Genomic DNA, 16,297 nt, shown 5'->3' on the forward strand with positions numbered 1-16,297 from the left:
ACTTCCCCGCTGGTAATCTCAAACTCTTCCAGTGGTTCCTGGTTAGCTATTCCCTCTCTTATCTCTGGGATTTCTCCTTGCTCCAAGGTGAAGACCTCCTGGAATTTCTTATTCAGTTCCTCACACACTTCCTTGTCGTTTGTAGTGAATCCTTCTGCCCCTAACCTTAATTTCATAACCTGTTCCTTTACTGTTGTTTTTCTCCTGATGTGGCTATGCAGCAATTTAGGCTGAGTCTTTGCCTTGCTTGCGATGTCATTTTCGTATTGTCTTTCTGCCTCTCTTCTCATCCTAACATATTCATTCCTGGCATTCTGGTATCTTTCTCTGCTCTCCAGTGTCCTGTTATTCCTATAGTTTCTCCATGCCCTTTTACTTTGCTGCTTAGCTAGCCTACATCTCTGATTAAACCATGGGTTTCTCATCTTCATTTCACTGTTTTCCTTTTGGACTGGGACAAACTTGTTTGCTGCATCCTTGCATTTTTGCGTGATGTATTCCATCATATCTTGGGCCGTCTTTTCCCTGAGCTCTGTTTCCCATGCTATATCTGCTAGGCATTTTCTTATCTCCTCATAGTTTCCCTTTCGGTATGCTAACCTTTTGGTTTCGGTATCCCTTCTCGAGTTCAATAACCCTTCTTCAATCAGGTACTCAAACACCAATACACTGTGGTCGCTCATTCCTACTGGGTCCTCAAAACTGATTTCTCTTATGTCAGAGTCGTTCAGGGTGAAAACCAGGTCGAGTCTCGCTGGTTCGTCGTTTCCTCTCATCCTTGTGGGTTCACTGACATGCTGGGTTAAGAACATGCTGTGTGTGCTGTGTGACATGCTGTGTGTGTGTGTGTGTGTGTGTGTGTGTGTGTGTGTGTGTGTGTGTGTGTGTGTGTGTGTGTGTGTGTGTGTGGGTGTGTGTGTGTGTGTGTGTGTGTGTGTGTGTGTGTGTGTGTGTGTGTGTGTGTGTGTGTGTGTGTGTGTGTGTGTGTATCCACCTAGTTGTATTCATCTAGTTGTGCTTTCGGGGGTTGAGCTCTGTTCTTTCGGCCGTCTCTCAACTGTCAATCAACTGTTACTAACTACGTTTTTTTCCACACCACAAATACACACACATACACACCCAGGAAGCAGCCCGTGACAGTTGACTAACTCCCAGGTATCTATTTACTGCTAGGTAACAGGAGCATCAGGGTGAAAGAAACTCTGCCCGTTGTTTCTCGCCGGCGCCGGGAATCAAACCCAGGACCACAGCGTGCTGTCCAGTCAGCCACCGCCCCCCCCAGCCACCGGCCATATATACATCACCAGTGTGTGTGTGCGCTCTTCATACCCCATCCCTCGTAACGATGGGACGAGTCTCGTTGCAAACTTCTGAACCTTTTCCAGTTTCCTTATGTGTTTTTTCAGATGGGGACTCCATTATGTGGTGGCATATTTAAAGACTGGCCTCACGTAGGCAGTGTAAAGCGCCCTAAATGCCTCCTTACTTAGGTTTATGAATGATGTTCTAACTTTTGCCAGTGTAGAGTACGTTGCTGTCATTATCCTATTTATATGTGTCTCAGGAGATAGATTAGGTGTTACGTCCATGCTCAGGTCTTTTTCTCGTGTCATCACAGGTAGGCAGTTCCCCTTCATTGTGTACTGTCCCTTTGGTCTCCTATCACCTGATCCCATTTCCATAACTTTACATTTGCTCGTGTTGAACTGCAGTAGCCATTTCTCTGACCATCTCTGCAACCTGCTCAAGTCCTATTGGAGGATCCTACAATCCTCATCTGTCACAACTCTTCTCATCAACTTTGCGTCATCCGAGAACATCGACATATGTAGGACTCTACTCCTGTAAACATCTCGTTAACCTATATTAGAAAAGAATTGGTCCCAGCACCGATCCTTGTGTTACTTCACTCGTTACTGTTCGCCAGTCCGACGTCTCGCCCCTTACCGCAACTCTCTGGCTCCTTTCTGTTAGGTCGTTCCTTATCCATGCTAGGGACCTTTCCTCCCACCCCCACCTGCTTCTCCAGTTTGAATAGCAGTCTCATGTGCGGTACTATATCAAAGGCTTTCTGGCAGTTCAGATATATGCAGTCTACCTAACTTTCTCTGTCCTGTCTTATCCTCGTTATTTTATCATAGTATTCCAAAAGGTTTGATAGGCAAGATTTCCCTTTCCAGAACCCATGTTGATGTTTGTTTATTTATTAATTATAAGCCTAATTATTCTTTTAAATCTTTTACAGGGGATGCTTGTCAGTTATACAGGTCTATAGTTAAGTGCTTCCTCCCTATCACCTCTCTTGAAAATCGGTACAACATTTGCTCTCTTCCAGTAATTGGGCAATTCTCCCGACATAAGTGATTCATTAAAGATCTCTGCCAGAGGCAAGCTGAGGGCCTGCGCTGCCTCTTTTAGTATCCACGGTGATACTTTGTCTGGTCCAAAAGCTTTAGTTGCATCCAGTGTTACCAACTGTTTCATTACCTATCCTGCTGTCACCTCTATATCTGTCTTTCTTCTAAGCTAATCTCTTTTAACAAAGCGAGCTGCTCAGGCTCGGTTGTGAACACTCCTTGTGTTGTGTGTATGTGTGTGTGTGTGTGTGTTTGTGTGTGTGTGTGTGTGTGTGTGTGTGTGTGTGTGTGTGTGTGTGTGTGTGTGTGTGTGTGTGTGTGTGTGTGTGTGTGTGTGTGTGTGTGTGTGTGTGTTTGTGTGTGTATGTGTGTGTGTGTGTGTGTGTGTGTGTGTGTGTGTGTGTGTGTGTGTGTGTGTGTGTGTGTGTGTGTGTGTGTGTGTGTGTGTGTACTCACCTATTTGTGCTTGCGGGGGTTGAGCATTGGCTCTTTGGTCCCGCCTCTCAACTGTCAATCAACTGGTGTACAGATTCCTGAGCCTACTGGGCTCTATCATATCTACATTTGAAACTGTGTATGGAGTCAGCCTTCACCACATCACTGCCTAATGCATTCCATCTGTTAACAACTCTGACACTGAAAAAATTCTTTCTAATATCTTTGTGGCTCATTTGGGCACTCAGTTTCCACCTTTGTCCCTTTGTTCGCATACCATCAGTGTTGAATAGTTTATCCTTGTTTACCGGGTCGATTCCCCTGAGGATTTTGTAGGTTGTGATCATGTCTCCCCCTACTCTTCTGTCTTCCAGCGTCGTAAGGTGCCTTTCCCGCAGCCTTTCCTCGTAACTCATGCCTCTTAGTTCTGGGACTAGTCTAGTGGCATACCTTTGGACTTTTTCCAGCTTCGTCTTGTGCTTGACAAGGTACGGGCTCCATGCTGGGACCGCATACTCCAGGATTGGTCTTACATATGTGGTGTACAAGATTCTGAATGATTCCTTACACAGGTTCCTGAACGCTGTTCTGATGTTAGCCAGCCTCGCATATGCCGCAGACGTTATTCTCTTTATGTGGGCTTCAGGAGACAGGTTTGGTGTGATATCAACTCCTAGATCTTTCTCTCTGTCCATTTGATTAGGTACTTCATCTTCTATTCTGTAACCTGTGTCTGGCCTCCTGTTTCCACTGTCTAGCTTCATTACTTTGCATTTACTCGGGTTGAACTTCAACAGCCATTTGTTGGACCATTCACTCAGTCTGTCTAGGATATCTTGTAGCCTCCTACTATCATCCTCTGTTTCAATCCTCCTCATAATTTTTGCATCATCAGCAAACATTGAGAGAAACGAGTCTATACCCTCTGAGAGATCATTTACATATATCAGAAACAGTATAGGTCCTAGAACTGACCCCTGCGGGACTCCACTTGTAACGTTTCGCCAATCTGAGACCTCACCCCTCACACTGACTCGTTGTCTCCTGTTGCTTAGGTACTCCTTTATCCAATGGAGTACCTTCCCTTTCACTCCAGTCGGCATCTCCAAGTTTTTCACTAGCCTCTTGTGTGGTACTGTATCAAAGGCTTTCTGACAATCCAAAAATATGCAGTCTGCCCACCCTTCTCTTTCTTGCCTGATTTTTGTTGCCTGGTCGTAGAATTCAAGTAATCCTGTGAGGCAGGACCTGCCATCCCTGAACCCATGTTGATGCTGTGTTACAAAGTTCTTTCGCTCCAGATGTTCCACTAGCTTTCTTCGCACAATCTTCTTCATCAGCTTGCATGGTATGCAGGTTAGGGACACTGGCCTGTAGTTCAGTGCCTCCTGTCTATCCCCTTTCTCCTTGTACTCACCTCTTTGTGCTTGCAGGATCGAGCATTGGCTCTTGGATCCCGCCTTTCCAGCCATCGGTTGTTTACAGCAATGACTCCTGTCCCATTTCCCTGTCATACCTAATTTTAAAATTATGAATAGAGTTTGCTTCCACAACCTGTTCCCCAAGTGCATTCCATTTTTCCACTACTCTCACGCGAAAAGAAAACTTTCTAACATCTCTGTGACTCATCTGAGTTTCCAGTTTCCACCCATGTCCCCTCGTTCTGTTATTATTACGTGTGAACATTTCATCTATTTCCACTTTGTCAATTCCCCTGAGTATTTTATATGTTCCGATCATATCTCCTCTCTCCCTTCTTTTCTCTAGTGTCGTAAGGTTCAGTTCCCTCAGACGTTCTTCATATCCCATCCCTCGTAACTCTGGGACAAACCTTGTCGCAAACCTCTGAACCTTCTCTAGTTTCCTTATGTGTTTCTTCAGGTGGGGGCTCCATGATGGCGCGGCATCCTCTAAGTCTGGTCTCACGTAGGGAGTGTAAAGCGCCCTAAAAGCCTCCTCACTTAGGTTTCTGAATGAAGTTCTAATTTTCGCCAGTGTAGAGTACGTTGCTGTCGTTATCCTATTTATATTTGCCTCAGGAGTTAGATTAGGTGTCACATCCACTCCCAGGTTTCTTTCTCGAATCGTTACAGGTAGGCAGTTCCCCTTCATTGTGTACTGTCCTTTTGGTCGTCTATCACCTGATCCCATTTCCATAACTTTACATTTACTGGTGTTGAACTCCAGTAGCCATTTCCCTGACCATCTCTGCAACCTGTATAAGTTCTCTTGGAGGATCCTACAATCTTCATCTGTCACAACTCTTCTCATTAATTTTGCGTCATCCGCAAACATTGACATGTATGACTCCACTCATGTAAACATATCATTTACGTAAATTAGAAAGAGGATTGGGCCCAGCACCTATCCTTGAGGTTCTCTACTCGTTACTGTTCGCCAGTCCGACTTCTCGCCCCTTACCATTACCCTCTGGCTCCTTCCTGTTAGGTAGTTCCTCACCCATGCTAGGGCCTTACCGCTTACTCCTGCCTCTCAAGTTTGTAAAGTAGTCTCATGTGCGGTACTGTATCAAAGGCCTTTTGGCAGTCAAGAAATATGCAGTCTGCCCAGCCTTCTCTGTCCTGCCTTATCCTTGTTACTTTGTCATAGAATTCTAAAAGGTTTGTTAGGCATGATTTCCCTGTCCAGAACCCATGTTGGTGCTTGTTTACAAACCCAATGCTCTCCAGGTGCTCAACAAGTCTTAGCCTAATTATTCTTTCAAGTATTTTGCAGAGGGATGCTTGTCAGTGATACATGTCTGTAGTTAAGTGCCTCCTCCCTATCACCTTTCTTGAAAATCGGTACAACATTTGCCTCCTTCCAGCAACTGGGCAATTCTCCCGACATAAGTGACTCATTAAAGATCATTGCCAGAGGCACACTGAGAGCCTGCGCTGCCTCTTTGAGTATCCACGGTGATACTTTGTCTGGTCCAACCGCTTTAGTTGCATCCAGTGTTGTCAACTGTTTCATTACCTCCTCTGCTGTCACCTCTATATCTGGTAGTCTTCCATCTAGGGTAATCTCTTCTAACAATGGGAGCCACTCAGGCTCGGTTGTGAACACTCCATGGAAACTTACATTCAGTACCTCGCAGATTTCCTTGTCGCTTTCTGTATATGCCCCTTCTGTTTTCCTCAGTCTTGTCACTTGGTCATTAACCGACATCTTCCTTCTTATATGGCTATGTAGTAATTTAGGTTGCTTTTTCGCTTTGATTGCAATATCATTCTCATAATTTCTTTCCGACACTCGTCTTATGTTAATGTAATCGTTCCTAGTTCTGTTACATCTAATCTTGTTGTCCTCTGTACTTTGTCTTCTGTACTTCCTCTACTCCCTCCTGCTTCTCACTTTTGCTTCCTGACACTGTCTATTAAACCATGGGTTATTATATTCCCCCCCTGTTTTTTTCCTTTACTGTTGGAATAAATCTCTCTTCAGCCTCTTTGCATTTCCGCATGACTTGGTTCATCATATCTTGGACTGTTTTTCCTCTAATTTCTTCCTCCCACTGCACTTCTCCCAGGTAGTCTCTTATCCTCCTGTAGTCCCCTTTCCTGTACTCAAGTCTCCTTTCTCGGACCTCTTGTCCTTTGGTCACAATTTTAAGCTCCATCATGTAATCAAAGACTAGGACACAATGGTCACTGGCTCCTAGTGGTATTCATGTTGCAACTGCTCGATGTCTTCTACATTCTGGGTGAAAACGAGGTCTAATAGGCTGGGCGTATCCCGCGTCCTCTGGTGCATTCTTTGGTGCATCCTGTGGTGCATCCTGTGGTGCATCCTGTGGTGCATCCTGTGGTGCATCTTGTGGTGCATCCTGTGGTGCATCCTGTGGTGCATCCTGTGGTGCATCCTGTGGTGCATCTTGTGGTGCATCCTGTGGTGCATCCTGTGGTGCATCCTGTGGTGCATCTTGTGGTGCATCCTGTGGTGCATCCTGTGGTGCATCCTGTGGTGCATCCTGTGGTGCATCCTGTGGTGCATCTTGTGGTGCATCCTGTGGTGAATCCTCTGGTACAACCTGTGGTGCATCCTGTAGTGCATCCTGTGGTGCATCCTGTGGTGCATCCTGTGGTGCATCCTGTGGTGCATCCTGTGGTGCATCCTGTGGTGCATCTTGTGGTGCGTCCTGTGGTGCGTCCTGTGGTGCATCCTGTGGTGCATCCTGTGGTGCATCCTGTGGTGCATCCTGTGGTGCATCTTGTGGTGCATCCTGTGGTGAATCCTCTGGTACAACCTGTGGTGCATCCTGTAGTGCATCCTGTGGTGCATCCTGTGGTACATCCAGTGCTACATATTTTGGTACATCCTGTGGTACATCCAGTGCTACATCCTTTTGTGCATCCTGTGGTGCATCCTGTGGTGGTTCCTGTGGTGCATCCTGTGGTGGTTCCTGTGGTGCATCCTGTGGTGCATCCTGTGGTGCATCCTGTGGTGGTTCCTGTGGTGCATCCTGTGGTACTTCCTTTGGAGCATCCTGTGGTGCATCCTGTGGTGCATCCTGTGGTGCATCCTGTGGTACTTCCTTTGGAGCATCCTGTGGTGCATCCTGTGGTGCATCCTGTGGTGCATCCTGTGGTGCATCTTGTGGTGCATCCTGTGGTGCGTCCTGTGGTGCATCCTGTGGTGCATCCTGTGGTGCGTCCTGTGGTGCATCCTGTGGTGCATCCTGTGGTGCATCCTGTGGTGCATCCTGTGGTGCATCTTGTGGTGCATCCTGTGGTGAATCCTCTGGTACAACCTGTGGTGCATCCTGTAGTGCATCCTGTGGTGCATCCTGTGGTACATCCAGTGCTACATATTTTGGTGCATCCTGTGGTGCATCCTTTTGTGCATCCTGTGGTGCATCCTGTGGTGGTTCCTGTGGTGCATCCTGTGGTGCATCCTCTGGTGCATCCTGTGGTGCATCCTCTAGTGCAACCTGTGGTGCATCCTGTGGTGCATCCTCTGGAGCATCCTGTGGTGCATCCTGTGGTGCATCCTGTGGTGCATCCTGTGGTGCATCTTCTGGTGCATCCTCTGGAGCATCCTGTGGTGCATCCTGTGGTGCATCCTGAGGTGCATCCTGTGGTGCATCCTTTTGTGCATCCTGTGGTGCATCCTGTAGTGTATCATGTGGTGCATCCTGTGGTGCATCCTGTGGTGCATCTTCTGGTGCATCCTCTGGAGCATCCTGTGGTGCATCCTGTGGTGCATCCTGAGGTGCATCCTGTGGTGCATCCTTTTGTGCATCCTGTGGTGCATCCTGTAGTGTATCATGTGGTGCATCCTGTGGTGCATCCTGTGGTGCTCTGGAGCATCCTCAATAATATCGTCTAATTAACAAACTTATGCCTCCTATCCTCTACCATTTTCAACTAATTTTAGTTAATACTTTACGAGATAACTCGTCCTGCATGAGAACCCAACAATTATATGTGTTAATCACCTCTATTAAAGTTTCCCACAGCACATCTGTTGGGATTTCCTGGCAAAATTCAACCGATTAACGCTTTTCTCAGTGTATTTTATTCATCTGTTCTCTTTCCTTCACCTAAAATGTATACAATATGATACCTACATAGTTAACCTTAGTTCATAGTTTTAATCTTATCATGTCTCTTACACTGTTTAAGTCATGGTGTTTCTGCAACGTCCCTTCACTTCATATTTTAGTAGAACGTTACTTCTGCTATATACTATATCGTGCCTATGTTAGAGTCTACCGTTTTCAATTTGCTTAACAGGTAACGTGGTGGCTGAACATTTTGATCCTTGTGCACAACTTGTAGTCCACTGTCTCAGTTAGTCATGATGCTCTATGGACAGTTTATTTTTATAATTGCATTTATATAATGTATGCTATATTCATGCATGTCCGAGACAGTGTTGTACGTCTCAAAGCCTGTTTAAGGCCACTACTTTACTTGAATGTTAGGTACACAACTCAGAAATTCATCAAGCAGATCGTCGAGGACGCCGATGATTGCTTGCCGAGCAGTGTTGGATGCACGTGGTCACACATGTGGTGACCCTCATTCATCGACTGCGTATTGCCAGTACTCCACTCGGCAACAGTTGTCCCAACAATTGATGCTGCTGCATCAATTGATGATGCTGCAGATGCTGCAGCACGCTACAGCATCAGCGTGCTTGCAGATGAAGTATCATGTCCAAGTGCGACAAAGACCCCCAAGGGCTAGACCATCCTCACCAGCAGAGCCATACACATCTACTTGATAGCTAGTACTTCACCCATTAGAGAATATTTACATTTCATAATAACACGAAGAAAATGCCGAAGCTGTTTTGTACTGCATTCCTTCCCACTACAAGCAAGTTACAACCGACAACCACAACCCTTTAATAATAATACTAGGCTCTCAACCTTCGACAGTCTCATGCTGGAAGTGCTTTTCACAAGAACATGACTCCATCAGTGATAATTCACACCTAGGCTGACACAGATTTCGAACTTGTTCACTCGAATACTCGATACACGGGAGATCAGGTCAACTGATCACATGAAGGCTCTGGTATACAGATATCTACAGGCTCAGCCTGAATGATTGTCACATAATTTATTTATTCAATTATTTATTTATTTACATATACAAGATATTTTACACTCTTTTACAGCCACTAGTCACTAGACGTGACTAAAACGTTTCGAACAAGTCCTTGATCTTATGTTCCCCGGAATACGACCCCGCCAAAACCTTCAAAAAAATTAGGTACCCATTTTTACTGTTGGATAAACAGAGGCTACAGTTAAGGATTGATGCCTAGTAAATCCTCCCAGGACAGGATCCGAACAAAGGACAAAACGCTCGCGAAACGCCAGGCGAGTGTCTTACCACAACACCACAGGGACAGATAATAATGTTAATTAATAAAGACTATTCCAACTGTTGCATATAACAGGCTCATGAAATAAATGAGCCTTTAGGAGTAAGTTTCAACTTGGCTGAGGTAGGATTACACCTCTTGCTAGCAGTTTCACCAGGTTCCCTATATGATAGTTCCCTATGTAATAGATTCAAAGTACATTATCATGAAATAAATAAGTTTCTAGGAGTAGACTTCATATGAGCTGAGGTAGAATAACAGCTCTTGCTTGCAGTTTCACTAGGGAAAACCCTAGTAGCTCCTAGTCTTAGTTACAAAGAGAGAGAGAGAGAGAGAGAGAGAGAGAGAGAGAGAGAGAGAGAGAGAGAGAGAGAGAGAGAGAGAGAGAGAGAGAGAGAGAGAGAGAGAGAAAAAAAAGCAAAGTCTAGGTTCGTATATTGGCCTGGGAGGATTGACTAGGCCCAATCACTATCTGTACGCCTCTTTTAACCCAGCAATGATTAGATTCCTAGTTGCTAAACGATTGCCGGGTCGTATTTCAGGGGAAGAAGTGGGTAAGGCTTACCATGAGTTATGAGAAGGGAAAGCCCTTAGCCTGCTAACAGGAGTCCGGCTAAGGGCTTTTAGTTCATTACCTTGCATTCGTCTCTTCCTGTACCACCAGTGAATTATAACTGTTTATTATACACAGGTGGGTACTGGAAGTTTTACGTTCCCCGTATAAAACAAGTCATGACTGGCCAAGTGTACCATTATAACACAGCATACTACATGCTCGGAATGCCCTTGTAAAATATGACGACCTTTTTAGGACACATTTTGTTGTTGAGTCTCACATGGATATATGTTTGAAGTGATACCTCGCTTTTTATAGTAGCGGCTTTTATAGTAGTGACACACACACACACACACACACACACACACACACACACACACACACACACACACACACACACACACACACACACACACACACACACACACACACACACACACACACACACACACACACACACACACACACACACACACACACACACACACACACACACACACACACACACACACACACACACAAATATACACCCACACACACACACATACACACCCACACACACAGACACACAAACACATAAGGTAAGCTCACTCAAACCACAAAGAAGTGAAGAAAAACAGTAGAAACAGCACCATTGAAAATAAGTGTTGAGTACAAGGTGGCATTGTGGAATTGTGGAGCCGACAGTCGTGGACGTGACCTCACCAGCTGTGACGCCGGGACCCCGCGACCTCACACCTGACCAGCCGCGTGGAGTTCTTTCTCGCCTGTTTGTGCTGCAGATTGTGCAAGGTATTGAGGAGCGCCTTTTTTGGCTAGGTTGTTACTGCAATGACAAGATCAGGAAGGGGCTCAAGGTCAATCACCAGCAGGGACGAGGAGGAGGACAGATTTATAGACAAATTAATAGATAAATTTGTAGAGAGAAGGACCGATTGGATGGAGGATCTAATCAAAGGGATAAAAAGCGAGTTATCTCAGCAAATACAGGATGCAGTAGAGAGGCAGAAACAGGAGCTTATGCTCTATATTCAGGAAGAGATTAGGAAGGGAAGAGAGGACTGGGAGAGGGAATGTGCTCGGATCACAAACGAATTAGGAAGGATTAACAGCATTACTAAGGACAGGATTAGTGGGGGATGGGTTAGTGAGTGCGGTTGGGATGGGGAATCCTCAGGGGACGGGCTACCAGCATGAGAGTGAATTACTAAAGAGAAGGACCATTATAATACACGGATTATTCGAATCTGGGGCACCAACAAGACAAGAAAGGATAGAGACGGAAAAATATGAATTGCGTGAGATATTGAGACATATTGGAGCAGGAATGGCAAGAAACGAGGTGGACATTAGCCGCCGGGTTGGACCTTACAATTGTACCAAGAATAGACCTGTTCTGGTGCAATTCTCTAATGAGGAGGCTGTGGAGTACATAATGAGGAACAAGCTTTTATTCAGAGGAAGTGAAACCCATTACAATGTGTTTATTGAAAAGTTTATGACGAAAGATTAACCTAAATTACTACATAGCCATATAAGAAGGAAGATGTCGGTAAATGACCAAATGACAAGACTGAGGAAAACAAAAGGGGCATATACAGAAAGTGAGCAAATAGCCCCACAAGAATAGATGGCAAGCACGACACCGTACCCTCTCAGGTAGCCTCACCTCCCAGGTCACCTCCCAGGTAACATCCTCCCCAACTCAGCCCTCCTATACCTCCCCCCTGCCTCAGCCCCCCCAAAACCCCCTGCCTCATCCCCCCAAAACACCCCTGCCCCTTCCACATTTGCACTTAACCAACAACTCCCCTGCCCCTGCTACATCACACCTGTCAACGACCCCAGTGATCAAGCCATGCTCTCCCCAAACCCACCTTCCTATCCCCTCTCCCCTACTACCCCCCTCCTACTCCCCTGCCCCGTCTACCCCATTGCCTTCAATTCCATCTGCTCCATCCTAGCTTCCACTGCACCCCTCTTCCACTCACCCTCAAACCCCACCCAACCCTCACCCCTCCTATGCACCTCCAGCCAACATTTAACCCCCTCACCTTGTAACCCCCCTAACACCTTCCCCCATCTCCCTCTTCCCTTCTTCTACCCCAAAACCCCCACCTACCCCCGATTCCCCTCTAACTAATACACCCTCTCTTCCACTCCCAGCACCCATGCGCCATTCTCCTCTCAGCCCTCTGCCTTCAATATCCCTCTCCCCTAAACCTCTCAACCTCTATCTGACTCTGTCTCACTCTATTTCTCAACTCCCCTATGCCATTCAGACTCTTCCTAACTTTCAGACTCATTATGCCCTTCGTACCCCCCTAGATGCCCAGACCCCCATTCGCCTACCAGGCACCCCCCCCCCTAGCACCCTCCCAGACACCCCCACAGCCCCCACTTGCCCCCCAGACACCCCCCCAGTACCCCCCAGACCCCCGGCAAAAGGGGAAACTCTGGCACCAGAGTTTCCAAGAAGAGTCTCAAGGTTTGGTACAACAATGCTGATGGGGTATCCAATAAAGCAGAGGAGATAAAAGAAAGAGTTAGTGAAGAGTTAGTTAGTAAATGACCAAGTGACAAGACTGAGGAAAACAGAAGGGGCATATACAGAAAGCGACAAGGAAATCTGCGAGGTACTGAATGCAAGTTTCCATGGAGTGTTCACAACCGAGCCTGAGTGGCTCCCATTGTTAGATAAGATTACCCTAGATGAAAGACTACCAGATATAGAGGTGACAGCAGAGGAGGTAATGAAACAGTTGACAACACTGGATGCAACTAAAGCGGTTGGACCTGACAAAGTATCACCGTGGATACTCAAAGAGGCAGCGCAGGCTCTCAGTGTGCCTCTGGCAATGATCTTTAATGAGTCACTTATGTCGAGAGAATTGCCCAGTTGCTGGAAGGAAGCAAATGTCGTACCGATTTTCAAGAAAGGTGATAGGGAGGAGGCACTTAACTACAAACCCGTATCACTGACAAGCATCCCCTGCAAAATACTTGAAAGAATAGTTAGGCTAAGACTTGTTGAGCACCTGGAGAGCATTGGGTTTGTAAACAAGCACCAACATGGGTTCTGGACAGGGAAATCATGCCTAACAAACCTTTTAGAATTCTATGACAAAGTAGCAAGGATAAGGCAGGACAGAGAAGGCTGGGCAGACTGCATATTTCTTGGCTGCCAAAAGGCCTTTGATACAGTACCGCACATGAGACAGCTACACAAACTTGAGAGGCAGGCAGGAGTAAGCGGATAGGCCCTAGCATGGGTGAGGAACTACCTAACAGGAAGGAGCCAGAGGGTAGAGGTAAGGGGCGAGAAGTCGACTGGCGAACAGTAACGAGTGGAGTACTTCAAGGATCGGTGCTGGGCCCAATCCTCTTTCTAATTTACGTAAATTTTATGTTTACAGGAGTGGAAACATACATGTCAATGTTTGCGGATGACGCAAAATTAATAAGAAAAGTTGTGACAGATGAGAATTGTTGGATCGTCCAAGAGGACTTAAACAGGTTGCAGAGATGGTCAGGGAAATGGCATGAAAATAATGGCATGAAAAATGATAGGCGACCAAAGGGACAGTACACAATGAAGGGGAACTGCCTACCTGTAACGATTCGAGAAAGAGACCTGGGAGTGGATGTGACAGCTAATATAACTCCTGAGGCACATATAAATAGGATAACGACAGCAGCGTACTCTACACTGGCGAAAATTAGAACTTTATTTAGAAACCTAAGTGAGGAGGCTTTTAGGGCGCTTTACACTGCCTACGTGAGACCAGTCTTAGAGTATGCCGCGCCATCATGGAGCCCCCACCTGAAGAAACACATAAGGAAACTGGAGAAGGTTCAGAGGTTTGCGACGAGGCTTGTCCCAGAGTTACAAGGGATGGGATATGAAGAGCGTGAAGAGAGGACCTGAACCTTACGACACTAGAGAAAAGAAGGGAAAGAGGAGATATGATAGGAACATATAAAATACTCACGGGAATTGACAAAGTGGAAATAGATGAAATGTTCACACGTAATAATTACAGAACGAGGGGACATGGGTGGAAACTGGAAACTCAGATGAGTCACAGAGATGTTTGGAAGTTTTCTTTTAGCGTGAGAGTAGTGGGAAAATGGAATGCACTTGGGGAACAAGTTGTGGAAGCAAACTCTATTCATACTTTTAAAATTAGGTATGATTGGGAAATGGGACAGGAGTCATTGCTGTAAACAACCGATGGCTGGAAAAGCGGGATCCAAGAGTCAATGCTCGATCCTGCAAGCACAAATAGGTGAGTACAAATAGGTGAGTACACACACACGTGTGGGGCCGGCGGCTGAGCGGAGAGCATGCTGGACGAGTGATCCTGTGGTTCCGAGTTCGATTCCGGGCGCCGGCGAGAAACAATAGGCAGAGTTTCTTTCACACTGATGCTTCTGTTACCTAGCAGTAAACAGGTACCTGGGAGTTAGTCAGCTGTCAAAGGCTGCTTCCTGGGGTGAGTGTTGTGTGGATAAAATAGTAGTTAGTAACAGTTTATTGACAGTTGAGAAGGGGGGGCCGAAAGAGTAGACCTCAACCCTTGCACAGCACAACTGGGTGAATACACACACACACACACACACAAACACACCCACCCACACACACACACACACACACATAGCATAGTCATATCGCTAGCGATAGTGCGAAGATTTGGCGAAGAAACGAAAAGTGGAGCTAGGGCATCACCGGTGCATGTAAGTGTGTGACCTGACCGGGTGGGACGACCCGCCGTGGAACCACCTGACTGTGCTGTTGAGTGGTGACTGTGATCAGTGGTACAGTGAATTAGTGACCTGTCACATAACGATACAGTGACTGACTCCAGAGCTTTGTGTAGACAGAGAAGAACCGACCTCATCAATCTACCAGCAATTAGAGAATCACCTAGTGGGAGACAACGACGGATATCCATCGTCAACATACATCGCCTGTGCCCTTACTCATCTGGTTGTGTGAGCGGAAGGCAGACTGGTATGTACCCCTCTCTGGTCAATTAATCAGGTGTACAGATTGAGGTAAAAGATTATCAAATTCTCATTCAGGATATCAAATATATTTAAAAATCTCAGAGTGGCTCATTTAGGCAGAGGTAACGCATAAGGGATATCTTGACACATACAAGCACGCCCGCCCACGTACGTATACACGCACACAAGTGTGCACACGCTAAAACAGACACACACACACGTGCACGCACACACACACGTGCACGCACACACACACGTGCACGCACACACACACACACACACACACACACAATTGTTCAGTCAGGGGAAAAGGCATTAACACCTGGGATAGGACCTTACTATCCCCCCCCCCCTCTTGACCCCACCACCTGACCTGACCTGACTTAGTCGCCATCTCCGCCCCCCCCCCACACCCAGTCCCCCGCATCGCCCATACACACACTCTTCCCCTCCCCACTCTCCCTCTCTCCCACTCCCTCTCTCCCACTCCCACTATCTCTCTCCTGCTCTCTCTCTCCTGCTCTCTCTCTCTCTCTCTCTCTCTCTCTCTCTCTCTCTCTCTCTCTCTCTCTCTCTCTCTCTCTCTCTCTCTCTCTCTCTCTCTCTCTCTCTCTCTCTCTCTCTCTCTCTCTCTCTCTCCCTCCCTCCCCCTCTCCCTCCCTCTCTTTCCTTCCCCCTCCCTCCCCCTCCCTCTCTTTCCTTCCCCCTCCCTCTCTGCCCACACACACACACACACACCTCCCCCCCCCCTCTCTCCCTCACCCGCTCTCTCCCTCACCCGCTCTCTTCCTCATCCACTCTCTCCCTCTCCTCTCTCTCCCTCCCGCCTCTCTCTCCATCTCCTCCCCCCCCCTCCCCTTCTACTTTCTTCTCACTTCAGTGGAAGGGTCGGATCCCCCCCCACCCACCCATTTATCTCTCCCTTTATCACTCCCTTTCTCTCTCTCTCTCTCTCTCTCTCTCTCTCTCTCTCTCTCCCCCTCTCTCTCTCTCTCCCTCCCCCATCCCAACAGGGTCAAGATGGCAGCCAGAGGTCCCAGGGGAGCAGGAAAGAGCCAAGGTGACGAGATGAAGGAAATGTTCGCCCAGTTTCTGGAGG

The 16,297-nt window shown here is 46.9% G+C and overlaps 2 protein-coding genes across 2 annotated transcripts in view; both read right to left on the bottom strand.

Annotated features, from left to right (window-relative positions):
* LOC138353319 (mucin-22-like) overlaps positions 1-6,414 on the bottom strand; it is an 11,737-nt gene extending 5,323 nt beyond the window's left edge. The window contains exon 1 of the mRNA XM_069306196.1: positions 6,311-6,414. Coding sequence (XP_069162297.1) covers positions 6,311-6,414 — 104 coding nt within the window. The remainder of the gene's footprint in view (positions 1-6,310) is intronic.
* Positions 6,415-6,462: 48 nt separating this feature from the next.
* Positions 6,463-15,143, bottom strand: LOC123745091 (serine-aspartate repeat-containing protein I-like). The gene is made up of 2 exons (XM_069306197.1): positions 15,085-15,143; positions 6,463-8,095 (listed from the first exon to the last, which is right to left on the bottom strand). The coding sequence occupies exons 1-2, from the start codon at positions 15,141-15,143 to the stop codon at positions 6,463-6,465; spliced, it is 1,692 nt and encodes a 563-aa protein (XP_069162298.1).
* Positions 15,144-16,297: the final 1,154 nt, after the last annotated feature.

This window comes from Procambarus clarkii, chromosome 57 (genome assembly GCF_040958095.1).
Source record: "Procambarus clarkii isolate CNS0578487 chromosome 57, FALCON_Pclarkii_2.0, whole genome shotgun sequence".
NCBI lineage: Eukaryota > Metazoa > Arthropoda > Malacostraca > Decapoda > Cambaridae > Procambarus > Procambarus clarkii.